Genomic DNA, 27184 nt, shown 5'->3' on the forward strand with positions numbered 1-27184 from the left:
ATGGTATCCTTTGGTATATATGGTTGTGACTACTTTCTTCCACTATTTGATCTGAGGAAGTGGGTCTGGCCCACGAAAGCTCATCATCTAATAAACCATCTTGTTAGTCTTTAAAGTGCTACATTGTCCTGCATTTTGCTTCAACTACCCCAGACTAACACGGCTACATTTCTATCACTGTCCAAAATCAGTGCTTCTTGCGCAAATGCTTTGACATTCCCGTTCGGGCAAAAGCCCTTTTCTGGAAATGTTTTTGCGCAAGAGGGCCAGTGTAGACAGCTAAAAACTGTTTTGCACAAAAAAGCCCCGATGGCGAAAATGGCGATCAGGGCTTTCTTGTGCAAAACCACATCTAGATTGGACGGACGCTTTTCTGCAAAAAGTGCTTTTGCGGAAAAGCGTCCGTGCCAATCTAGACACTCTTTTCCACAAATGCTTTTAACGGAAAAACTTTTCTGTTAAAAGCATTTGCGGAAAATCATTCCAGTCTAGACGTAGCCAATGAGTCTCTTTGAACTCAAGGTTCCAGCATTTAGTTCAACAGGAGCAAGTCACATAACCTGCCACTCTGTAAAGTGGGGATCATGTTACTTTTCAAAGTTCTTTCAGGTTCATGCACCTGAGGAAATTCATTCTGATGGAACTCCAAAGAGCTCCTGAGAGTCTCTCTGGGTACGTCTACACTACAGCGCTAGTTCGAACTAACTTAGTTCGAATTAGTTAATTCGAACTAAGCTAGTTCGAACTAACGCATCTAGAACTAAAAACTAGTTCGAACTAGCGTTTTGCTAATTCGAACTAGCAAGTCCACATTGAGTGGACTCTGAACAGGGCTTAAGGATGGCCGGAAGCAGTGCTGGCAGGGCATCAGAGGAGGACTTAGAGCGTGGAGATGCTGTCTCAGGCTAGCCGAGGGCTGCGCTTAAAGGGTCCCGACCCCCACCCCGGACAGACAGTTCTCAGGGGTGCCCCGCTTACAAACCAGTCCTGGCTTGGAGTGCCCGAAGTACCCACACTGGGCACATCACACCACTCGGCCATCAGACCGGCTGCACTTGCCGCATGCTGCCATCTGGGGAGAGGGGACAATCGGGGGGCTGCAGGAGAGCTTCCACCCCCAGAACCCGCAGAGCCAGCCCAGTCCTCCCCATCGGGGGCTCGTGCCCCATTCCTCCCTCACCTCCTTCCACTTACCCTTCCCTAGCCCCCCTTCTTATTGATGTACAAAATAAAGGACACATGTGTTCAAAAATAGAAACTCTGTTTATTTAACAAAACTCGGGGAAACTGGGAAAAGGAGGTGGGAGAGGGGAAGAGAGAGGCTGGGAGAGGGGAGGGGGAAAACTGGGAGGAGGGAGCTGAAAGGGGGAAGCAAGGGAAAGGAGGGGGTGGGGAAACTGAAGGATCAGGGGTGGGGGTCTCGCCGGGCCGACCGCCTCCCAGTACAGCGAGGGAGGGGGCCTCGGCGTCCCCGGGGCGATGGGGTGGAGGGTGCGGAGGTTGAGGTGGGGGGTGTGGACATTGAGGAAGAGGTTGTGGGGGTTGAGGAGGGAGAGGTGGGAGGGGGAGCAGGAGTGGGAGGAGGGACAGCAGTTGGGGGGACAGCTGGTGCAGGATCAGCACGGGGCACCATGCTCTGCAGCAGGAGCTGCAGGTTGGTGCTCAGCCCTCGGACCTCAGACAGCAGCTCGTGGCGGACCTGCAGGTCTTCCTGCATCCATGACCGTAGTGTGCGGTGCACGGCTTGCAGGGCCCCAAGGTGCTGGTCCCAGTATTCCTGCTCCGTGCTGGCAGTCCGGAGCAGGCCGCGGGTGCGGGAGCATGTCCCAGGCGGGGTGGTGCGCCCTGCACGAGCAGCTGGTGCAGCTGTAGAGAAAGAAGAGAAGGGGTCAGTTCTCCCTGGGGACGCAGAGGATGATGCCCAGCCCCCTCCCCAACTCCGCAACGTGAGGGTGACCATGTCCTGCACCGTCACAGCCGCTGTGCTTGTACAGAGGCCATGGTCAGGATGTCTGGCTCTCCCCGGGACTGGAAGCTGCCCCAAGACCGCACCCATGTCCCTGTGCCATGTATAGTGTGGCCGGGGCGGTGGGGGGAAAGGGGAGATGTCCCCTGCCTCCGTGTAGAGGGGACATGTGAAGGGAAATCATCCTGCTGGGTCCTGCCCCGGGGTCGGGAGCATGTCACGTCTCTTTGCACAAGCATGTGCCTATTGGGCAATGGCCCCTGGGTGTCACGCAGCTGGAGCCACCTGCCCAAGGGTGGCATGGCACGTGCTCGCACGTGTACAGGTGTCTGCGTGATCCGTGGAAGGCATGGCCCACGCGCGCGGTCCCTGGTCTCCCTGCCACCTCCCCCCCCGAACTACTTAATTCAAACTACTTACCCGGTACGGTCTCCCTGGACGACCCTGCCGACTCCGGTGCTGGGACATCCTGCGGTGGCCCCTCCGGTGTGCCCGGGTCAGGGCCCTCCAGTCCCGGCTCGCTGTCCCCCAGGCTGGCACGGACCGCCCTGCCCCCCAAGAGTCGGTTGAGGGCAGAGAAGTAGGGGCAGGTGGCAGCCCCTGCTGTGGCGCCACCCCTGGTGGCCCTGGCGTACGCCTGACGCAGCTGCTTGACTTTCAGGCGCACCTGCTCCTGGGTGCGCCTGTGTCCCCTGGTGGCCATGGCGGCTGCTATGCGCCCATAGACGGCCGCATTCCTCCTCCTAGTGCGGAGATCATGGACGTTGGGGGCCTGCCCCCAAACCTCAATGAGGTCCATGACCTCCGCACTAGTCCAGGAGGCCGCGCGCCGTCTACGGCCCCTGGCTGGCCCCTGGGTGCTGGGGGACTGGGCAGGGGACATGTCACTCCCACTGGCTGCCTGGCTCATGGTGGGGCCACTGGTTCGGGGCAGAGACTCCTGGCAGGGCTGGCTGACTCCAGTGCCGTCTGGCCAGAGTCTACCCCTTTAAGGGCCCGGGGCTGGGGGAGAGGAGAAGAGTTTTCCTGGTTGTGCCCAGAGAGGCCACCAGGGGGAACCTGGGAAGGGCTAGCCTCCCACTAGTTCGAACTAAAGGGCTACACAGCCCTTAGTTCGAACTAGCTAGTTCGAACTAGGCGTTAGTCCTCGTAAAATGAGGTTTACCTAGTTCGAACTAAGCGCTCCCCTAGTTCGATTCAAATTCGAACTAGCGGAGCGCTAGTGTAGCACCTATTAAAGTTAGTTCGAACTAACGTCCGTTAGTTCGAACTAACTTTGTAGTGTAGACATACCCAGAGATATTAAAGTGGTAGGATCCATGTTAACTTGACAGAGAAATACAGAACCGCCATTACTGTTTATTCTAATATGCTCTTCCCCAGGGTGACCCCAGAAGAAGAGCAATATATTGACAACAGCGTTCATTTGGGCTTGACTGCAACTCTTTGTACAGGACACTGGCAAGTTTTGTTAGCAAATGTAAATTGTAATTTAGTGTGAAAATAACTTCATTGGATTCTTGCTAAAGAGGCTTGAACAGTGACACTTTAATCTGGATTTCAAATCCTTCGAAGTCTGGGATTGTTTGCATTAGGAGTTCTAGTTCTGGACCCCAGCGAGAGCTAAATTCTGGACTGGTCTAAATGAGTACAGCTGCTTTCACATAAATGGAATTTCAGCCACTAGCAGAAATTTTGGGAGCTAATTTTTACCTTTCATTGATTTTAGACAGTTCCATTTTCAGTGTCACCACATACATGAATTTTCCAGCTATATAATTTCTTTTAAAATTATTTATATTTTGCATTAGCTACATTCTGGTGTAGCTCAACTCAAATTAAACATTTTCAAATAGCGCTAATTCTACTGGTGATTTCATCTCAGTTTTCCTTTCACAGTTTTAGTGTCTTACCTGAGTGACTGTTACAAGATTTTCATCAAAGTCCAGCAATAAGTTTCCATTCTGCAGCTGTAAAGCATGATTTATGACAATGAAATGAATGATTTATGAAAATGACATGAAGTTCTGAGCAGGACAATGATAACCTCCATAATTATTGACTTCACTACTGAAATGAAAACTCCTTCTGTCTTGTAGCAAGCTGCTGTACTCACCTCAAAGATAACAAATCACACACTAAAAACTGTGTGTGTGTTTGAATGCTGCTAACATACAATGCACTCCACTTGCCTATAGTACGCTCTTGTACAAATGCCAACTTGTCATGTATAAGGCTAGGTCAGTGCAGACATTATAAATAGTGACTGCTTTAGGGATTTATAAATTTTGCTATAAAAATTCACTGTACAGCCTGCTCCCACTGAAACGAATGGAAATCTTTACTGGCTTCAGTGGAACTAGTACCTTCGACCTCTAACTAAGGTTCAGAGTGAGGGAACCCTGGAAAGGCATGAGGGGGCATAGCTGGCTTTATGTCACCTCCAATGGTACCCAACTCCCCAGCGCACAGGTTCTATCAACGCTGGCTGGGGAAGAAGGGAGCAGAAAAAAAGGTGGAGCTGAATTACTATGTGATCCACCAATCCCTGCTGGTTGAATGATCCTTCAGGAGCAGCTCATTTAAATTAGCCCTAGGGGTGCTTTGACTTGGCCTCCACTGGAACATCCTTGGGCTCCCAAATTTAAGGAGCCATAAAGATGCCACTTTCGTTTCTCTTGTCCTCATCTTTGTGCCACTCAGGATTGGTGTGATACCAATCTGAATTATGTATTATCACTAAATCATCTGAATGCCCCCCAAAGTGTACCAAAGACACATTATCTTCAATTATTTTACCAGATTTAATACATAAAGCAACCTGTCTCCTAAAGCAACTGTTCATTTCAGAAGAGACAGCTTCTTTATGCTTAACATACATAAGAAGATGTTGAATATAGTGCAGTATGTAGACAAAAACTAAAGTTATTCTACCAATGTTAGGGGTTAGTCCCTGCAGCAGCTTGTGGAGAAACAGAAGCAATGGTAAGTTTCATCTTTCAGTGTTACAAATATGAATGACTAAAGAGAACATCTAATTAAGCATATTCTTCAAATAGTAACATTAAAACAAATTTGGATGGAATGACAAAGTGCAACACATGGAATCACTGTACCTTTATTATTCTCTTTACAAAATGTATGCAATGGACTGAAAATATCAATGAGTGTCTAATGCAGCTTTCACTAAGTGCTACATTTCCAATGTGTTTTGTAAGGAAAAAGATGCAAAGAGTAGGTGTTGGCATTCTTAGGTAAATACAGTAAAATCCCTTTTATCCTGCATGCTGCAGGAGGGAGGGTTCTGGGGTGCTGGTAAATGTAAAATGCCAGTTAATTAAGAGGGAGGGATTTGGAGTGTGGCAGAGGTACTGTACTCCATAGGTCCCATTGGCCATCGTTCCCAGCCAATGGGCCGGGAGCTACAGAGGCAGTGCTCAGGGATGGGGGATGGAGGTAGAGCCACTGGGCCATACCTTCACCAGCACTAGCAGGGAAGAATGTTTCTTCTAATTTTTATATCCATATGAGGAATAAATGTTCATGTGCACCGAGGCATGTGTGAGATGGGCACCACCAGTAGAAACACATGCTGCTGGCTCTGGGTGCTCTGTTAAGTGCCTTCTCCCATCCGGCATCCCGAACTCCTCCCATGGTCTGAGCTCCCTCTCAGACCCAAACTCTCTCCTAGAGTCTGTGCCCCACAACCCCTCCTACGTTTCAGCCCCTTGTGGTGCCTACATCAACCCCACTATAAACTGGACTTTCTGTGCATATCAGAAATGACAGTTTCTTGACTTTGCTGGTTGATGAAGTGCTGGATAAAAAAAGCTTTTACTGTAAATTGATATTATAAATGTGGGCTAAAAAAAGTCTCTAAAAGCAAATAATATATGCAGCAAAATGAAATGTCTATTTAACCAGGTAAAACTTTGGCTTTTGAAAAGTGTATTTATCTACTATACATTTGAGAGTTTGTGTGTCTGCGGGTCTGTCTGTTCAGAATAGTCCTCCTGAATGGTCAGAATAAGGGCCATCAAATTTGGCATGCAGCTCCCTCTTATTCTAACTTAAAGCAAGATCAAGGTTTGGTTGTTCCAGGGCAATGAGCTGTACCTGGAATTCGATTGTGTCTAATCAAATGAAAAGGGAGAAGTCTGATAACAGCAACAGTCATGATGTCAAATAACCACAGAAGGGCAGACACATTGGGAACAGAATGGCTGGCTTGGTGCAAGGCTCTAGCTGTTGCTGGCCACCATACCTAGTGGCCCACACTGCCCCACTTAGTCCAAAGGATCCACTGGCTGGACAGTGTGGTCCCTGCTGCCTTGGCCAGCCCCGGCTCTAGGGGCGGAGGACCGGCCAATGTGGTTCCTGATGCCCTAGTCAGCCCTGGGATGCTGCCACCTGGCATGCTTGATGGTGACCACCCCCTATCCAGTCTCCTGCCATTACTCCTGCATCCCCCACGTTTACACCCTAAGAACCTCCCTGCCCTAACTCCTACACTACCAACCCCCTACCCTGACTCCTGCTCACCCCACATCCTGCCTTGACTCCTGCACCCAACATATCTTGCCCTGAGCCCCCGCCCTACACCTCCATCCAGCTGCCCTAATTCCTGCACATCCCACCCCCTGCCCTGAGCCACCACACCCAAGAAACACCAGGTAAATCATCCAGTGAATGAATAAATGTACATCTAAGATTATAAATGACCTTTTTGTATCCTGCAACAGAATATTTTTTTTAAAGGAATCATCTAAACTTATAGGGGTGGGTGTAATTGTATGTATAATGAAATACACTAAAAATTCCATTCTCATCTATAAAAATACAGGCAGTCCCCGGGTTACATGGATCCGACTTACATCAGATACCTACTTACAAACGGGGTGAGGCAACCCCGCACTAGCTGCTTCCCTCCAGCAGACCAGGGAGACGCGAAGCTAGCGCCCCCCCCCCCCCCCACCAGCAGACCAGGGAGATGCGGAGCGGCTTTTCTCGGCAGACACCTCAGCTTGAGAATAAAGGACTGAGGGAAGTGAGGTGTGGGAGAATAAAACTGAGCTCTGGAGAAATGTTTGGCTAGAGTTTCCCCTACAATATGTACCAGTTCCGACTTACATACAAATTCAACTTAAGAACAAACCTACAGTCCCTATCTTGTACGTAACCCAGGGACTGCCTGTAATATTAAATCACCTGACTTAAATGACATCAGAAGACTACAATGTGGCAAACACAGCTGAGATAAAAATTGAATGGCTTAGGGCTTGAATAAGGACCTCAGGCTTTGGCCAACAGATTATTTTTCTTGGTTTTGGCCAGCACTTCACCTAGCCATCTCTACCAACTCTTTACAGGTTATGCTGCTGTCTACCTACTCATTCTGCTGCTAGCCATACTCCTGCAGCTACGATTGCTCTGTAAAATCATTTGAAAAGTAACCAAACTGTAGCATGGAACAAACACATGTACGATATAACAGACCATTACTAATAACTTGATGGTACTGCAGTGGGATGACCCAGAAAAAAATGTGCCCATCATGTCACTGCACATCCCTAAGGGTGTGTCTAGACTACAGAGTTTTGTCGACAAAAGTGGACTTTTGTCGACAAAACTATACCTGCGTCTACACTACCGCTGAGTTCTGTCGACATAACGTCGACAGAACTCAGCAGTTTTGTCGACGCTGGTAACCTCATTTTACGAGGCATAATGCCTTTTGTCGACAGAGTTCTGTCCACAGAAGGTGTTATTGCATCTAGGGTTGTGTCTAGACTACAGGGTTTTGTCGACAAAGCAGCTTGCTTTGTTGACAGAACTGGCTGTAGTCTAGACGCTCTTTGTCGACAGAAGCTTTGTCGACAGTATCTGTGGACAAAAGCCTGTAGTCTAGACGTACCCTAAGTGCCCAATTATCATGTGGCATTTGGGATGCATCCTCCAGCAATTTACGCTCAGCATCACCTACTGTTAAGGAGACACTTCCAAAAGGTGAAATACTAGGGTACGTCTAAACTGCATGGCTCTGTCGACGGAGGTATGTAGATAAGTTTACGCGAAAAAGGGAAATGAAGCTGCAATTTAAATAATCGCCACTTCATTTAAATCAAAATGGCCACCGCACTGTGCCGATCAGCTGATTGTCAGCACAGCACGACAGTCTAGACGGGGATCTGCCAACCCCAGAACCCTTTGTCGGCAGATCCTGTAAGCCTCATTTCACGAGGCATAAAGGATCTGCTGACGAAGGGTTCTGGGGCTGGCAGATTCCCGTCTAGACTGCCGCACTGTGTCGACAATCAGCTGATTGGCATGGCGTGGCGGTCATTTTTATTTAAATGAAGCGGCGATTATTTAAACAGCAGCTTCATTTTCCTTTGCTGTCCTGCCTAATCTACATGGCTCCGTCGATGGAGCCATATAGTCTAGACACACCCCCAGTGTCTATTTTTGCCTGGAACAATAGCAACTTCACTGGGGTTGCATTAGTGTAACAGAAGACAGAATGTGGTTAATTAAGTCTGTCTTTGGTTAGACATTTCATACAAATGGATTTAGCCTCCTCACTTAAAGTAAACAATCCTCTCCCACCCTCCCAGGGGACTATGTTAAAAAGAGAGAGAGAGAGAGAGAGAGGGAGAGGAAGAGGGAGAGAGAAATATGGAAAGATACTTGGTTCCTTGATCTTCCTGTACAGTTCCTGTCTCTGTGGATTTCTCTGTGTTGTGATGTAAAAGCTGACTTCAATTATTGGAAAATGCATCTCATTTTAATCAAAACACCTCCACAGCTAATTAAGAAGGCACACAAAAGTCAGTTGTAACCACCCAGAGGTGGGCAGTGAAAACAGCATCAATTCTCATATCTTGGTGGCATTAGGTCTTCTAATAAAAGCTGCATCTTCCTATGTAGCTATATCACCTTTATTCCAAATCCTTTAACATTAAATATTTAAATCTGGCTTCTTAAAGCACTTCTTATGAAATTTTTCATTGTTCAGTGGAAACAAGGAAGTGGAAGGTGTATTATTCAGGAGTTGGAAAATATGTGAGAAAAGTCTAGAGAGTATGACTATAAAGTTGTGGTAAGCTGCTACACTTTGTTGATTCCAGTAGGGGTTGGAAAAGTACTTTGTTGGTTTGTTGAATTATTGCAAAGATACAGATTTACAGCAGAAGAAGTCTGAGGCAGGGACCTCTGTACTCACAGGTCTGTAAAACAACCTGCAAACCCTACTAAAGAAATAATAGTGCAGCTATTTAGCTGGTGTTAATCAGAAATGCGCTACTGAATTCAATGGACATTACATGAGTAGGGATGTGAAGGACTAGTTGACTATCCGATAAGCAAATGCGACAGGCTAGTTGACTAGTTGCTTCTCCCCCGCCTGCTGTCTCTGTCAGAAAGAGGCAGCAAGGCAGGTGGGGGAAGAGGAGGGGGTACTTCAAAGTGGCAGCACTGTGTGGAACCTGGAGCCAGACCCTGGGTTCTACATGACGCTGCCACTTTGAAATGCTGTCCACAGGCTGCATGTGGCATTTCAAAGTGGCAGTTCCACGTGGAGCCCAGGATCAGCTGGGGACATCCCCTGCTGATCCAGGGCTCCACAGGGCGCTGCTGCTTTGAAACACTGCGAGGAGCCTGATGCCAGGCTCCCCATGGCATTTCAAAGAGGTAGCGCCGCACGGAGCCTGGAGTCAGTGGAGGGAGTCCCCAGCTGACCCTGCGGTCCATTTGGCACTTTCACCTTTGAAGTATACCTATATTTCAAAGGCAGAGGCACCCTATTGACTAATCAAATAGTCGATACAAAAATGCATCGACTATTCGATTAGTCAGTTACTCGCAATTTAACATCCCTAACCTGAGGACCTAACTTAAACATTTTTGTACTTTAATTCTGAATGAGACAGTAACATGACGGCTCTAGAATCATGGTACAGAAACTTCAGAGGATGAAAGAAGAAGCAGTTCTCAAAAAAGGATGAAAAGTGCATGGCAGCCTCATCATATTCTCTAATATACAGCTCAGCGGGTTAAAATGACAATAAAGTAGTAAGTGCAGTAATTAAGCAGTAAGAAAAGTAATTAACTTTTTATTTCTTCCTCCTTTCCTCTGAGCAAGCTCTTGAGAATGTCACGAGGAGTTCCAAGAGCAGAACATCAGTCAGCTAATACAAGCTGCATATGTCTAGAATGTATTTTTGATAAGAGAACAGATGCTTGACACAGGTACTTGTGTGCAAGGGTGTATGCTGATATTGAAAGAGGCTGTCTGAACAAAGATGTGATAAACAACAAACTTTCTGGTTTGGAGTAAATGGATATAAAGTAGCTCTTACACTGAACTGAAGTTGCTTGACTGAGTTTCAGCTCACTTTGTATAGAGATCAGGACACTGAACTGAGTGGTGCAAGAAAGTCAGCAGGGCAGTAGAAGAAAAACAAAATGACATCTGGAGACCAAGAGGCAATATACAAAGCACCACTACTTGGTAAAACAGGGTCAAATTCTCAATTGCACCATTTAAAAAGATACTCAAGTCCCTGAGTTTGTATCTTCATGATGTATTTATATTTTGTTAAATATATTTCAAGTCAAATGTATGGTAAATATTTTAAACTTTCAGAATTTGCATCCATACATACACAAAGATTTCCTTAAAATGCTGATATAATGTTGAAACTGCTAACCTTTCTAGAATCAAAATGAGTTCTTTAAACCCCCCCATTGTATATTTTTCAGATGGGCGTAAGCCACAATGCTTGAATCAGGATTCCAGGCTTTATCAAAATTTAAAGGGTTTGTAAATCTGGGGGTTTATTTATTATTTACAATAACCCATTATCAAAAGCCAAGCTGTGCTTAATGTTAGGTCTGCACTTCCCAATGTTCAGGAATGTTTGGATCTGGGATTTTGGTCCAGGGCCATCTCTAATGAATTCATACACAGACTGTCATGTCTTCAAGGGTGTGTCTACACGATATGCTTAGCTCGAAATAAGCTACACAATTTGAGCTATGCAAATTGTGTAGCTTATTTTGAGTTAATTTCGAAATAACTTATTTCATAATTTGGCACTGACTACCACTATAAAATAAACAACTATTCCAAAACGTCTCTTAATACTTGTGGAACGAGGTTTAGAGAGACATTGGAGTAGCGAGCTCATTATATTTCAAAATAACAGGCTTGTTTCAAAGACAGTAAAGAGATATTTCAGGATACCAGAAGTATCCGAAATAGTGTTGCAGTGTAGACATAGCTAAAGAGCATGCCAAGTACCAGATCCTTCTCTCACTGAGGGTGTGCTTACACAGCAGCGCTAGCTCGAAATAAGCTACACAATTTGAGCTACGCAAATTGCATACCTTATTTCAAGCTTATTTTGAAACAGAGTGCTATTCCGACAAATCCCTTAATCCTCTTGGAACAAGGTTTACCAGGATATCAGAATAGCGTGCCCATTATTTCGATTACATTTTGAAATAATGGGCATGCTGTCAAGATGTGGAAAATGCTATTCCAAGATACCAGAAGTATCCCAAAACAGTGCCTCAGTGTAGATGTACCCTTACAGTACAGTAATTCCTCATAACATGTTGTTGTTACTCTGGATTTGCACAAGTATAACCGAGGACAGAATCAGGCCTATTTTGCAAGTGTGGAATTGATTGCTATAAGCAGTTACGACCAAATCTTCAACTGGCATAGGTTGACTTAGCTCCACTGACTCCATTCAAGTTACATATATTTAAATCATATGGGAACCTGGCCTAGAGTAACTGCATTAGAGCTCTGATCACTTTCAAGCTTAGTTGAAATGATGTTCATTTTTGGCTAACGTGGTTCCTCACTGTTTGCTTCTCTTCTTAAAACCTTCTGCTATGATCTCTTATTGTTGGTGCCATGGGACAAAACTCTTTTTTAATATCTCAAGGAAGGTTCTCCCATTTAAGAGATCCTTCCTTTGGACATCTCTCACTGGGACAGTGAACCTGAACTTGAGCTTGGCAAGATTCAGATCACAATATAAGATACCTAAATATTTTTTATATATATATATATATATATATATATGTTAGCTTAGTTAGCTTAGTCTTCGAGCATGTCTACACTGCAGCTGGATAGATTTACATGTACTAGCTTTGATCAAGCTATCACATTAAAAATAGCAGCATAGGCATACCAGAGCAGGTGATGGCCTGGGCTAGTCATATGAGTACAAATCCATCTGAGACCCTTGGTAAGTACTTAAGTGGCCAGCTCATGTCACCACAGCAACAGAGTTATATTTAGCTTGCTAATACCAACTGTGTGTGGGTGTGTGAGCATATGTGCATGCACCCGAGAGAAAGAGAGAACCCAAACTGGAAATTACACTGCCAGCTGCAGCGATATACCTCATGCCAGTCTTTCTGCTCTTTCTCCCCTCCATCCCTTTGTTAGTTCACAGGGGACTGCTTTAAAAAAAAAGCAATGTTTTTTATAAGTAAATGCTATAGCATTCAATCAAGTGTGGGTAAGCTTAAGAGCAACTGACAAAGTAGTTTACTGAAGAGATATTTGTGCGTAATTATAAATTCATAAAAAGTATTATAATTCATAAAAAGTAGGCTTCTTCAGATAATCAAAATATGTTTATTGATACCTTTTGGGTTATTTTATTCCATTTGATTTGAAGCTGAGTTAATTCTGAATTCCCTCTGTACCCGAGGTGTTTATCTTTGAGGGAAAAGTGATCTGAAAGACTCATTCTAGGTGTCTCTCTCTGATAGAATCTAGTCAATCAAGAATCTAAATGTGGTGACTATTATATACATTACCTGACAACTTCTCCTTTAAGTTTTACTCTTTATTCTTTAAAAATTCCCTTTTAAATTATTGTGCATAAAGCTCTTCCCAAATAGAAATACTCTGCAACCATTATTTTATTTACCGATTGGAAAATGCGAATGGAACTAATAAGACATGTGCCTAGAGTAGCCCTGGCTGTTTTGCGGCATTACCCCTTCTCCAATTTTGTTTTTTGACTCTAAGCTCTCGGAGGCAGATGGTTTTTCTTTTGTTTGCACAGGAACTGGCACACTGGTACAGGAACTGGAATTTGAACACCACTGCCTTTATTATTAACAACAGAAATGAGACCAAACCCCCATTTGAATTTGGCGCTTAGATCTCAATACCTCATAATATTTTCATAATGGGCTAAAGAATCCCCCAAATAAGAACTCCCCTTTGCCAGGGAGTGGCTTATGATTTTAGAAAGCGTATTAAAAATACAGCAGGTTAAATTTGAAGAGCGCTGACATTAAAGAAAGCCCATGTTAAGAGGTATTATCCTGTAGTCACTACACAGTTTTTAATCTCAAGCATATATCAGTGAAATTCAGTATTTAGCATTTTAAACTGATAAAATCAGTTTCTTCCTTCCCTTTTGTATTATCAGAACAATCAATTTTTCATTTAGAGTGAGTAGTCACATCACAAGTATTTAAAAAACAACGTGGCAAGCCCAGAAATGCCACTTAAGCAGTTAAATTAAATGTCACCACATTACTCATGGCTTTGAGAGTTGACACAGCCTGCTTGCCATTGAAATTTATATTTAATATGTACTAAGAGGGCTTGATATTCACACTCTAGAAAAATGAGTGTCCTCCTTGTTTAAGTACTGTACTAACAATACCCCGGAGACTTCACTTTCACTCTACGCAGCCACTAGAATACAAAGAGAATTTAAAATACAATATATCTTACCACTTAATACAGAACAGCAGCAGCCCCTTTTTATTGGTAGATTTATATACTATTGTTACACTAGTGTATGTGTAGGAGAAAGAGTGTGTGCGTGTGTGTATGCACATATGATAGAATTTCAACGCAAACAAATGAGGTGAAATGTTTTGGTGTACACTGAGGAAGAATCTGGCCTGCCCTAGATTTCTGTTCAACACAGGAAGGGGGACAGAGTGTAATGGAGCTGGTTCTGGCTACCTGAATCTCAGGGCTAACCTCACTCTCAGCTTCCATGAGTTATACTTCCCTTAATATACAGTGATGGGAGCAGAGTTCTGCCCTCTTCCCTCTCCCTAAGCTGGGAATGGGAAACAGAAGTGAAGGGCCCAGAAGCTGCACATGCATCCCCAGATTACAAAATGCATGGTAAATGATAGTAGAGCATTTCCCAATTCCAGGGGAATTATTGGCAGGATGATAGCATGTTTATGGCATCTGTAGCGCATAAAGCGGCCACAGTACCAGCTCTTGTGACTTTTGTTGTGAGTACCATGACATCTGGTGACCTTGTTAAGATCTCCGCTCCTAGAGTCATGTGGTGATGTATGAATATCTTTTTAGGGGGGGTAGGTAATATAAGCGAAGATACAAGGCTATCTGGTAGCAGCAAAAAGTCTTTAAAGATGAAATAAATCCAATAGCCTACAGACTCAAAATTTCCTCCAACAGCCACCTCCCCAAACAAACCAGAGGCAAATAAAAAACAACCCCAAACTGATTATTAAAAACGATTTTTTTTAAGCCACTCACTTTTGAACGCTAGGGGTTAGCAGTACTGAAGTTATAACCAGGCTTGAGAATAAAGCCCTTTATTATCTGCAATGCTAAATGCTAAATTAAGGTGACACGGACCCTTAAGACCATGTATGTGTGATCATATGTGATAAAAAAAAAGCCAGGATTGACATATCTATACATAATAATGCAGTATGAAGGTTGTATTGGCACTTGTATGGGATGACCTGCCCGAGTCCAACACTAAAGAGTAAGGTAATGAAATGTATAATACATCTACTATCATTTCTCATGCATTTTGCAATAGGAGTAATAGGTGTGGGCCTGCGTTAATAAATGTATGAATAGTGTATGTGATGCACCTTTTTCAGATGGCCTAGTACCCTATAATGAGTTAGTAAAATGTTTATTATGCACTTACATTGCTTTAATTGGATGGGGGCTCTTGCTGGGAAAAGAATAGCTTCCAAGAAGGAAAGAACAGTCTCACACATACTGGAAAAGATAAATGGAAAGCTATTCACTTTGAGCATTCTGCACCCTCTCTCCAAGGAAGATGCAAGGCTTGTCTGGCCAGTAGTGGGAACTAGCAGACCAAAGGGCTATAAACAGTTTAAAAAGTTAGTTAGGCCTGACCTGCATTAGAAAGTTAATTCTGGTTAACTGTGTCTGCCAGTTGTGTTTTAAGTGTAGACATGCCCTTCGCACATGGGTGTTGGCATTGCCAGGGGAGGAGCTGGACTGAAAGCAATTCTCTGAAGCAAAAAGACTGAACTGGTTTGTGATTTAAGGGAACCAACTGCCACCTCGTCTCAATGGGTATCGTGGTACCTGTTAGTTTAGATCTACCAGGAGCCCCAGGTGGAAGAAGGGCAGACACCTGGTAAAGCATTAGTTCAAAATAAACTCTACTTTGCCTAAAGAAGATCTCTGGTCATTCAATGCCAGTGGTCATAGCTCCAGAGCTGAAGGGGCTGAACGTAAGTCAGGTCTGCTGAGGTAATCATGGTCAATGCCAGGCAACTGCAGCCAAGGGGCATTCTGAGAATAGGAGACTTGCGTGACTGCACACTGAGAGAGGTGATGACTCGAGGCCTGACACTGGCAAGAGAGTGCATTCAAAGACACTAGGAGTGGTCAGAGGTGCAGTCTGCCCAATACTTGTGACAGCTAGCTGGTGACTCCCTTTTCTAGGACCATCCCCAGAAAATTTAAAGCTGATATAGCTTACTCTACAACACCCACTCCTGGGCTCCCAGCATGAGGGTATTCTGGGGGCTACCTCAGTGCAAAGTCAGAGAAAATGATACAGCTTAAAGGTTATTGCATAAAGTAAGAAATATAGAAATGACCAGGAAAACAATGCCAGGTAAACTTATACCTCTAAGTTTTGTTTCTTTGTACTGAAGGTTTTTTTTTTTCCAGGGGGCTAATACAGTGAAAGTTCCACCCAGCTTCCATAATGCAGAAACTGGATGGATGGATATTTGTGAATTGGTCTTAAAAATTATGTGAATGTACAGCCATTGCATCATCATCTAACTTACAAACACAGGGAGCAATACAGGGTTGCCACGCACTCCTATCTGCAGCTAATTCCTCCATTAAGCCCAGCTTGGTCATGTCCTGTCTTACAATGTCACAAAAACAGTGATCAATCACTAGGTCAAACTAACTGTGGCTGTGTTTACCATAATTTGCATGGTATCGCCACCATTATAATTTTTCCAACAGCAGACAACCGTCTACCCTGATTTCACTTACTATTTTCCTTCTAATGTCCTTTGTTTTAAATTCATTACACTTGACAGCTGCCATCTTTAGAACTCTCATGTCTACTGTCTCAGCCTTCTGATGTTAGTTTCATTTAATGTAGCTACTTCTAGCCTAGAGAGTGTTAGGACTTGGACGGGTTAACTTTTCACTTTGGTACCAAACATGTTCATCAGCTCGTAATTTCTTCAGTTTGCTTGCAGCCACTGTTGCCAAGGCACATCTCCTTTTAACTTCATCCTTGATGGAGCCATTGGCACTCATCAAGCTTCCTAAGTAAATATAATCTACTTGTTCTAGGATTTCACTGCTTTCCCAAGATACAATAAATGCGAAGGAGGCAAAGTGGTGTGAGTTCAATTTTCCAAGGTTGCAAAAGAGTATCAGCATTAATTCAAACATTGTCAGTTGTATGATGTCACTTGCGTAAACTAAGGAGCTTAACTCTAGATCCTCCAAAATCATGCCCTCCGATTTGTGTAATTGTTATTGTCCAGTTTAAAATCATGAAGAAAAGTGATTGTGATTCCATGGAATATTGTCATACAATATTTTATATCAACTTTTGCCATGATCACCATTAAAGGACCTGCTATGCTATTTAATGGCCAGATGTTATATGTTACCAGTAAGATGTTAAAAGGGGTACAGTTGGTAATCTATATTAATCAGAACTGGATAGTGTATGGGCAGAATTTTTAAAGCATGAACTACTTGCCATTCAATTAAAAATGAAAAACCCAACAGAATTGATTCTCATCTCATCTATACTAATGTACATTACAATTAAGCCAAACCAACTGTACAGAAGTCAATGGAAATCATGTGAAATTGGAATCAGGCCCATTGTATCAAGAGGAACTAATCTCTCTTTTGGGCTCATATCCTGCAAAATTCCATGTCAAATGACAAAGCTAGGCAAGCCCACTGACAATGAAATGCAGGGCAAATATAAAGTCCAAAACCAGCCCTTCCTTTTTAGACTATTTCCACATCATCAGATCAGCCTCTGTGCTCTTTGTTTGCTCCCTGCAGCAGTACACGTGCTACAAGCAATGCAGGAAAAGAGACCGATCAAAGCGAGTGCTGCCAGGACACACTTGAAGGTGTATGAATAATATCCTTGTGCCGAACATCTAAATTGAAAGTCACTGAAAGCACTATGCTAGGAAATAAAACACAGTAACAAAGAACATAATGCAAGACCACCATCTTAATGCTAGTGCTGCGTGGTCCTAATTATGGAGGATGCAGCAATCTCTGCCTGGCTCACTGCTCCTCATTTCTGTTAAATATACCACTTTTGGCAGAAATATATTTGATGCGGTGAAGTTAACATTGCAATTCTGTGAGAATTTATGGAGGTAAATCACACTTGTTTGGATGTTTATAGAAAGCGAACACAAACTGGGGAATGAGAACAGCCAAAGGAAATTCATTTGCTGATTTTAAAGGTAAATCTTTTGCACTAGTTGTCCAGCATTAATTCTGGGTAACTTCAAGACATATTTCAAAGAATGAGTGCTCAGTCACATGTGCTGCAAGGAAGGGATGAATCTTTACAGAAATCTTTTGAAATTTCTAGCAAGTATTATTAGAAAATTATGGTACTGAAGCAAAGAAAAAGAAGCTGTAACCAGATTTATCTAGAGAAGAAAGATTAGAAAACCATGAGTGAATACAGCTGTGAGTATCTATGTAGATTATCAGGAGTGCTCATTATCTCTGCTATAGTTAAGGATCTGTGAATGTAAAGAGCACAGGTAGAAATGCTGATAGATCTTTTATTACAATACTGTGACTGGGAACCATTGTGACACACATATTTATCAACATGCACACTTATTTTAGTGCCTCTTGGTGCAATATTTAATGTGTGTGTTTACTTCACAACATATTCAAAGTGAAACACGCAACTATACAAGTTTAGAAGAACAAAAATGTTTCAGAATGAAAATAATTTTTACAAGGTCTGGATAGGCTAAGGAGGATCTAGCTCTGGCAAAGAATAAATACAAGCAAAGAGTTCAAACATATTAAAATGTCTGAAACCATAATATCAATATAATCTTTCAATCTTATGTTCTGGGGTAAGTATTATCCTAAAATATAGGGTATATAACTTATGGATTGTTAATGCTAATTAGATCGTAAACTCTGAAGGGCAGGGTCTGTGGCTTTCTATGTGCCTGGCACAACTGATGCCTGATTAGGGTCGGTGGCCAGTATCAGTAATAATATTGCTTTATTATAGTCCTTAGCTCGGAAAGTGAAAACCGTGTTTCTTAGAAAATAGCAGATCCATATACTCACAGCTTTACCTTAAATCTTCTCAAAGAAATGCCAGTATTTTTGTTTTAAGTACCATTTTGTCTAGGACACATTTGAAATGCAAAAATTATTTTTATCTTATAGCAGAAATGTTTTTCACTGTCATTTTAAAATTGATTCATTTAGCCGTATGACTATAATTTTTAGACTATATCTATAATTTAGATATAATTTTGAAGCCTGGAAAAGTCAGGGAAAGTGTCTTGTGATAGAAATGCATAAACTTCTAAGAGCTCTTCCTTTGACCTCAATAGCTAACACTGTCCAGCAAAGCAGGTTTCTGAACAGTGAGATAAGAAAACAGCATCATTTATAATACTTTTTCTACCTAAAACTTTATCGCACATCTCCAGAACATTTACTCAACATGAATAGGGAAAAAGAGAAAGATTACTAAACAAAGATATGATAGCTGTTACAGGATTTTGAAAATGAATGTTGGAGATGGGGAATTTATGGCTTATGGACACATTCTGGGTCTGATCTTGCAAACTTAACTGTGCAGTCACATTGGCACCAACAGGATAACTCAGATGAGTAAAGATAGGCAGGATGGGGCTCTCTGTAAATAGTATAAACATAGCAGTCAAAGACTGATTCAGACAATCTGCCACCCAAGGCAGACCATCAGAGAGCCTGTTCTCTCCTACTATACAGCATGAACCGTGAGCGCATTAACAGTTCCTTAAGAGAGGCACCAGGCTGTGTCTAGGTCAGGAGGTAAAGCCTCCAGCAGGTTGTAAGGAGCAAAGTCCCCTACACTTCAGGGTCTGGGGAGTGACAGTAGGAGGGAAATATTGACGTTAAGGCCTCAAAGAAAGTCTGGTTCACACGGACTGGATTGGACTGTGTTGCTAAACCTGGCTGGGTGGGAAAGTGCCCTCCCCTGGCATCTTGGGATCTGATATAAAGGGCTATGGGGACCTAGTGATGCCCGTAAAACTGCACCCACATTTCAGAGGGCATGCTCATACAGACAGGGGTGACTCCATAAGACATTCTAACCTGCCTGCTACCCAGGTCAGTTTCCCTTCTGGGATGAGAGAATAGAAAATAGAGCAGTATGCTTCATAAGCAAGCTTCCCTGGAAAGAACTCAATTGGGGTCCACTGCCCTGAGGGGCCAGCAGCCCTGCCCAGCCCCCAAACCAGGGATTTATTCCCAAGAAGAACATGTACTGAGACTCATGGCATGGGGCTCCTATTCCATCTGAACCCCGCTGGGTGTCAATCCAATTTGCACCCTAGGGTGTACAGGAAGCTGCGACAGGTCAGAGGGTATTTGATGCAAGGCTGAGGGAAGAGGGGCATGCAACACATGGGTGGGACAATACATAGGGACTGGAGCCTAGACATGAGGTGGGGATGGAGACCAGGACACAGACTGGAGTCTGTACAGAAAAGGTGGAGGGATGAGGACATGGGGGCAGACCAGTGCGTGGGGCTAAAAAAACAGGGCAGGGAGCAGACAATGTGAAAGATTGCTGGGGGACAGAAAACAAGAGGCAAGCACTAGAGAAAGAGGCCGATGGCATGGGGAAGCAAGACTACAGGAGATTGAGGAAGGGTGCAAATGAGGTGGGAGATAGGCTAAAACATGGGAGAAATGCGGGGAAGGGGAGGCAGAAAAACTAGAGTAGGAGCATTAGGACATATGGGGAGATCAGGCCAGTACCACTGGGAGGGGGATTAGGGTAGAAGCCAGACGGGGGACAGGAGATACCACATACCTAGGTGCTAACTTCAGGGGACACCCTTGTTCTCAGGTTCTTCCAGGGAGAGGCCACCAGTGGCTGGGACTCAGACCCCGGCTGGCTGAACCTACTGGGACTGGCCCTTCAACCTCCTGGTCCCTCTCAAGGCCTCTGCACGTATATTAATGCACACCATCAGGGTGCACGCTACGTGCATGTTACTTGACGCACATTGTTTACTAATGAGAGGCCAGTCAGTTCTTTTTCAAAGAGGACTAGATCAAGGAACTGTTAAGGCATGTCAGAGCGTGTATGGACAGATGTTATATGCCATTCCAGGCTAGTCTATATAGACCACCCCTCAGCTTTCCATCCAGCGGCCATTCGAGGTAACTTACTTGCCTATGCCTAAAGCTGATGGTAGTTAATTCATGCCATTGTTACTCAGGCTGTGTCACTGTTTTTGTAAGAAACATTAAACTCCATTTTAGGTATAAAACTAACGATGGGCCAAAAATAAAAGTACAGTAAAACTCCAATGGTCCGGAATTTGATGGTCTGGTACTCCTGATGGTCCGGCACCATCAGGAACCCGGAAGTGCTCCGGGCAGCCGGACCATTGGAGCTGCTCTGCCCCCAGCTTCCCCGATTCAGCTGCTGCTAAAACTGACCAGCGGCTGAATCGCGGAAGCCGGGGGCAGAGCAGCTGGAGTGCTGCAAGGTAGATCCCGTAGCGCTGCCCTTCGGGGCTGCGGGACCAACCGGGCAGCACCCCAGCTGTCCCCGATTCAGCCGCTGCTGAAACTGATCAACGGCTGACTCCAGGAAGCCCAAGGCAGAGCAGCTCTGCCTCAGGCTTCCTGGAGTCAGCCGCTGATCAGTATCAGCAGCGGCTGACTTAGGGACACCTGGGGCAGAGAAGCTGGGGTGCTGCCGGGTTGGTCTCACGGCGCCAAGGGTCGGTGCTACCGGACCAACCAGGCAGCACTCCAGCTGCTCTGCTCCAGGCGTCCCCAATTCAGCCGCTGCTGAAACTGACCAGCAGCAGCTGAATCAGGGACGCCTGGGGCAGAGCCGGACTATCGGAAGGGGGGGCTATGAGGGGTCTGGGGTGGCATCCCCCCACCCCACCCCAGACTCCTCATAGCCCCCCCCCCCCGATAGTCTGGCATATCTGATAATCCGGCACCCCCTGGGTCCTAAAGGTGCCGGATTATCGGAAGTTTACTGTACATATAAATGCTCCCACACTGGGAGATGTGAGCCTTTGTTAATAATCCATAATTTGATTTATATTCAGCTGATCTAAATTCCTTTGCTTTCAGGTGGAAGGAAACTATAGTAAAGAATAAAATTGTCAGACACATAGATGAACATAATTTGTTGGGGAAAAGTCAACATGTAAAGGGAAATAATGCCTTTCTAATCTACTAGAGTTTTTTGAAGGGGTCAACAAACATGTGAACAAGGGGATGCAGTGGATACAGTATACTTAGATTTCTAGAAAGCCTTTAACAAGATCCCTCACCAAAGGCTTTTAAGTAAAGTTAGCAGTCATGGGATAAGAGGGAAGGTCCTTTCATGGATTGATAACTGGCTAAAAGACAGGACACAAAGGGTGGGAATATATGGTAAGTTTTCAGAATGGAGAGAGGTAACTAGTGGTGTCTCCCAAGGTTCTACCCTGGGACCAGTCCTGTTCAGGTTATTTATAAATGATCTGAAGAAAGAGGTAAACAGTGAGGTGGCAACATTTGCAGATGATACCAAACTGCTCAAGATAGTTAAGACCAAAGCAGACTATGAAGAGCTTCAAAAAGATCTCATCAAACTAAGTTGATTGGGCAACAAAATGGCAAATGAAACGTAATGTAGATAAAAGTAAAGTATTGCAAATTGGAAAAAATAATCCCAACTATACATACAAAATGATGGGGATGAATTTAGATACAACTACTCAAGAGAGAGATCTTGGAGTCATTGTGGATAGTTCTCTGAAAACATCCACTCAGTGTGGAGTGCAGTCAAAAAAGCAAATAGAATGCTAGGAATAATTAAAGAGGGAATAGAGAATAAGATAGAGAATATCTTTTAGCCTTTATATAAATCCATGGTATGCCCACATCTTGAATACTGCCTACAGATGTGGTTGCCTCATCTCAAAAAAGATATAGGAGCACTGGAAAAAGTTCAGAAAAGGGCAACAAAAATGATTAGAGGTTTGGAACGGTTCCCATATGAAAAGAAATTAAAAAGACTTGGACTTTCAGCTTAGACAAGAGGAGTCTAAGGGGGGATATGTTAGAGGTCTATAAAATCATGACATGTATGGAGAAAGTGAATAAGGAAAACTTATTTACTTGTTCCCATAATATAAGAACTAGGTAGGGGTCACCAAATGAAATTAATAGGTAGTAAGTTTAAAAAAAGAAGGAAGTTTTTCTTCACTCAGCGCACAATCAACCTGTGGAACTACTTGCCAGAGGATGTTATGAAGACTAGGATTTTAACAAGGTTAAAAAAAGAGCTAGATAAATTCATGGAGGTTAGGTCCATGACTATTAGTCAAGATGGGTAGGAATAGTGTCCCTCACCTCTGTTTGTCTGGAAATGGATGATAAGAGAGTGCTGCTCAAGTGATGATTACCTGCTCTGTTCACTTCATCTAGGGCTTTTGGCATTGGCCACTGTCGATAGACAGGATCCTGGGCTAGATGGATCTTTGTTCTGACTCAAAATGGCTGCTCTTGTGTTCTAAATTGGGATCTAAAACTAGAAACAGTATGTCTCACCAGAATCCTCATCTAGCTAAAGACATTCCAAAAATAAAGCAAGTGAATTCTTCCTAGTAATCTATTACATCTTTGAAGTAAATTGGACTTTGAAATTCTTCCCTCTTCCAGTGTATAATTTTATCTTGTATGACATTTATGCTAACTTTGTCAACAAAGATTATAATTTCCTTATGGTACAATGCTTAATTAGAAAGGAATGTTCAGAATAAATGTAATCCAATCTATCTTAATCAAGTTTGTAATATTAAAAAAACACCCACTTGGACTGTGAAGAGAAATTCATATGCTATAACAAAACAAAATTAGAATGTTGTACAAAGTACTACTTACAACTATTTTGAACATTTGTCAGCATTCCTTTCTTATTAAGCATTGTACCATCGGGAAATTATAATCATCACATTGTAACAACTACATTACAGAATGTATATTGAAAGACTTCTAACTCAGCTACTGCTCTTACAATATAGCACCTTTGAGAAACTAAACAGAACTCACACTGGAAAATTGTCCCTGGGAGGGAAGTCTAGATAAGCTATGGGTGTAGACAATTCAGACAAGAGGTAAGAGGAAAACACTAAATCAAACTGACTGCAAATGGCCAATGTACATGTGCTATGTCTCTCTAAACTGAAATGCTAGAACTAATAATAAATCAGTCTTAATGCCCAGTGGGTAAAGAAATTGCAATCATCATTGTAAAAATAGTAGCCAATAATGCTGTTTTTATAATGTGGGGGATTTTTAAATTTTTTTTTTGCAAAAGTGCTTCCAAAGATCAAACCAGCATAAATAAGACTAAGTTTTCAGTTTTTTAATCTGTTATATATTCAAAATGGGTAGCATTTTCTAAATCTTGGCATTTTCCCCACCCCACTACAGATTTTTCCAAGATTTATAATTTTAATTCTATTTCAGATAAAATGTTGGCAAAAAGTTAATTTTAATTCCCCAGACTGCTCCTCACTGAGTATGTCTTGTCTTGATTTATGGCTAGTAAATGGATTTTTAACTGGTAAGCAAGTTTGTTATAAAAACATGCTTTTTTTAAGCCCACAACTTTAATTAAACTTTAAAAAAATGTCAATCTCTTTAATATAGAAAGTAAAAGAGCTCAATTTACTGAGTGAGTGGTTTGAGGATCATGATTGCTAAGATAAGATCTACTGGTTTAAGGTAAAGTCTATTTGCCAACCAAAGTAACTTTTGTTTTTAAATCAATCCTTGGCATACAAACTATTTCCCAGAAAGTTAGCACCTCTGATTGTGTTAATTTATTAGGGTTTTGCTGTGGGCAGAAAGAGGCTTCTGGATACTAAGAGATAAGGCAAGTTGGGACTCTTGGGTAGATTAGATTCCACCTTCCTCTGTACTTTTAGGAAGGTCTATTTCCTAATGTGATCCAGCTTTTGTTGTATCTAGTTCTGTCTACCCCCATAGATCCAGAATGTTTCAACATTCTTTGGAAGAGAATATAGAGACAAAAAGGGTGACGGAAGATCCTTGTTTTTTAGGAGAAGTCTGTCCTGAGGAATGCAGAGCACTAAAGGGTAGTCTTCACTACCAGGAAGATCAACACTGCTGCGATCGATGCAGCAGGTATTGATTTAATAGGTCTAATGAAGACCTGCTAAATTGATGGCAGAGCGCTTTCTGGTTCTCTAGCTCCCCCAGAAGAGTAAAACAGAAGAGCATCTCCTGTCCATGCAGCACAGTGAAGACACTGCTGAAAGCTGACGTAAGCTATCATTATTCATGTAGCTGGAGTAGCACAATTTAGGTCAATTTATCCCAGTAGCATAGCTAAATCCTCAATCTTAACCCCCAAAATCCATCCTGTTGAGTTTTGATACCCATCACATATACTGTACAAAGGTGGACCTAAAGTTTGTTTAATAATGGCCCTATGGTCAGCTTTCCAACAGCATGAGAGCATACAGAATGAAACCAAGAGCTGCTCTTAACTCAAATATGGAGGTGGAGTCCATAGAGACGACAAATCTCACACATGTGCTACATCTGCTCGACAGAAAAATGGTATGGGTTTGGGAAGAGGTCACCTTTCATTGGCGTCCCATCCATTCTAGCTGCAAGGGAAAAGGGCTCCATTTTTTAAAGACTAAAAAAGAAAGGGAATGCTCAGTTCCCAAGAGGGCAGTCAGGAGCCAAGCCTTCCCTGGCTTCTTATTTTGTTGATTTTATCCTTTAGCAAATCAATGGAGGCAAGGTCTACTACTAAAACCAGTGTCCTTGTGTGCCTAAATCAGACACAAGCAACCTGGATAAAGTAGCACACAATGAATTTTAGAGGCAAAAGGTAATTTGGGCACAAAGAATGTAGGAGATTTGTGTAATAGGACAGTCATAAATTACAGAACTGCTGGCAAGTGTGTCAGTGACAATGAGGTTTATTTAAATTTCCCTTTGGAGCCAGTTAGATCACGAGATATTGGGACCCATGTAAATTGTGCCTCTGTATTTAAGGCATGGACAGTGGCAGGCCATATTGTAATAGTAGCATCATATAAAAACAATATTTAGCACTTTCATGGTACTTTTAATATTTGAAGCGATTACAAATATTTACCAATAATTCTTAATTTATTAGGAGTACTTTTTTTATTGAGTAGAACTGCATGAGATGCAGAAAACTCCTAGGCTGCTCTATTTAATTCTGAAACAAAAGTCTTGGCTCATTAGTTAAAGGCAATCCCCCTCCTCCGCTGCCTCTGATATAGCTCCCGTCTCTCCCCAAGTGTAAATGTGTACCCGCTGAAAATTTTAGTGGGTGCCCGTTTACACAAATAAACACATTTTATCCCTAATATTAACATCCCTCCCATTTCTTTACAAATATTATTGGCTAAAGGCAGAATCTTTCCAGGAGCTTTGCAACTGACATCAGTGGTATCCCATGATTAGAAACAGCTTTCTGTTTCTAATCATGGGTCCTATTTAGGAAGACAACATTTATGATAGCTACTAGTTTCTGTCCCATTTTAAAGGGTAAAATTCTACCCTTTCACCATACAAAGCTTCACTGAGGAAAAGTCCCACTGAATTTAATAGAGAATGTATTTTATAATCACGCTGTAGAATTTAATCCAGAATAATGTTCTTGCTACAGAAAAGTACACAATAGTTCAAAAGGGCAATAAAAAGGATGTCACTATTACATTCAATAGGTTTTGGGGGTAATTTCTATAGAATTTGAGGCTATGTCTAACTACAGGGTTTTTGTGCAAAAATGGCATTTTTTGTGCAAAAACTGACAGAGTATACAGACCTCAAGCACATTTTTGCACAAAAAAATTACAGGAAATCGACAGGACAGAGGGCTTTTGCCATGAGGAATAACTCCTTTTTGCGCTACAGCTCTTGTGCAAAAAGGCATGTATGGACGCTCCACAGAGGTTTCTTGCGCAAAAAGAGCCTATCTGAAAAAGCACAGGTGCTCTGATGGCCATTCTGTTAATGGCCATCAGAGCTTTCTTGCGCAAGAGCGTCCATGCAGTCTGGAAACTCTCTTGTGCAGAAGCACATCGCTTTTCGGATGCGCTTTTGAGGTGTGGACGTGCTTTTGCAGAAGAAGTTTTTGCAGAAGATTTCTTCCGCAAAAAGCTTCTTGCACAAAAACTCTGCAGTGTAGACAAAGCCTGACTGATTTAATCCCTGTTAACATGTTCAGGACTTTCCTATAGCACCTGCACAGTTAATGATAGCAATACCAGTGCTGTGTTGTTATAGGAAAAGCACAGTCATGTTCTGACTTGTAGCTATCATTAGGAAACGTCAAAATACAATGGGGGCCAATTCTCCATTTCTTCACGCACGTGGTTATTTAGTCCTGTGCAAAATGAGTGCAAAACATTACTTGGTCAGAACTTCCCCCTTTCTTTTGCAAAGGTGTAAATGAATGAACCAAATATGGATCAGTGGAAAATCTGGTGTATTGGACTCAAGAAGATGAATGAAAAAAAATCCCCCTTAAAATCTAGTTACATTTTCTGTGGAATTCCCACAATGTGGAAGTACTTAAATAATGGATAAAACCCATGATTTGTAATACCCATCCA

At 43.0% G+C, this 27184-nt stretch overlaps 1 protein-coding gene across 18 annotated transcripts in view; it reads right to left on the reverse strand.

The window, feature by feature from the left end:
• The window catches only part of DAB1 (DAB adaptor protein 1), a 772627-nt gene that overhangs the window by 33884 nt on the left and 711559 nt on the right, over nucleotides 1–27184 (reverse strand). For 14 of the 18 annotated variants that reach the window (XM_014578749.4, XM_075936060.2, XM_075936067.2 and 11 more), the window contains one exon: nucleotides 3880–3936. The exons of the other annotated variants lie outside the window; for them this stretch is intronic. In XM_014578749.4, coding sequence (XP_014434235.3) covers nucleotides 3880–3936 — 57 coding nt within the window. The remainder of the gene's footprint in view (nucleotides 1–3879; nucleotides 3937–27184) is intronic. 18 annotated transcript variants of the gene reach the window in all.

This window comes from Pelodiscus sinensis, chromosome 9 (assembly GCF_052426305.1).
Source record: "Pelodiscus sinensis isolate ZL-2025 chromosome 9, ASM5242630v1, whole genome shotgun sequence".
Classification (NCBI taxonomy): Eukaryota; Metazoa; Chordata; order Testudines; family Trionychidae; genus Pelodiscus; species Pelodiscus sinensis.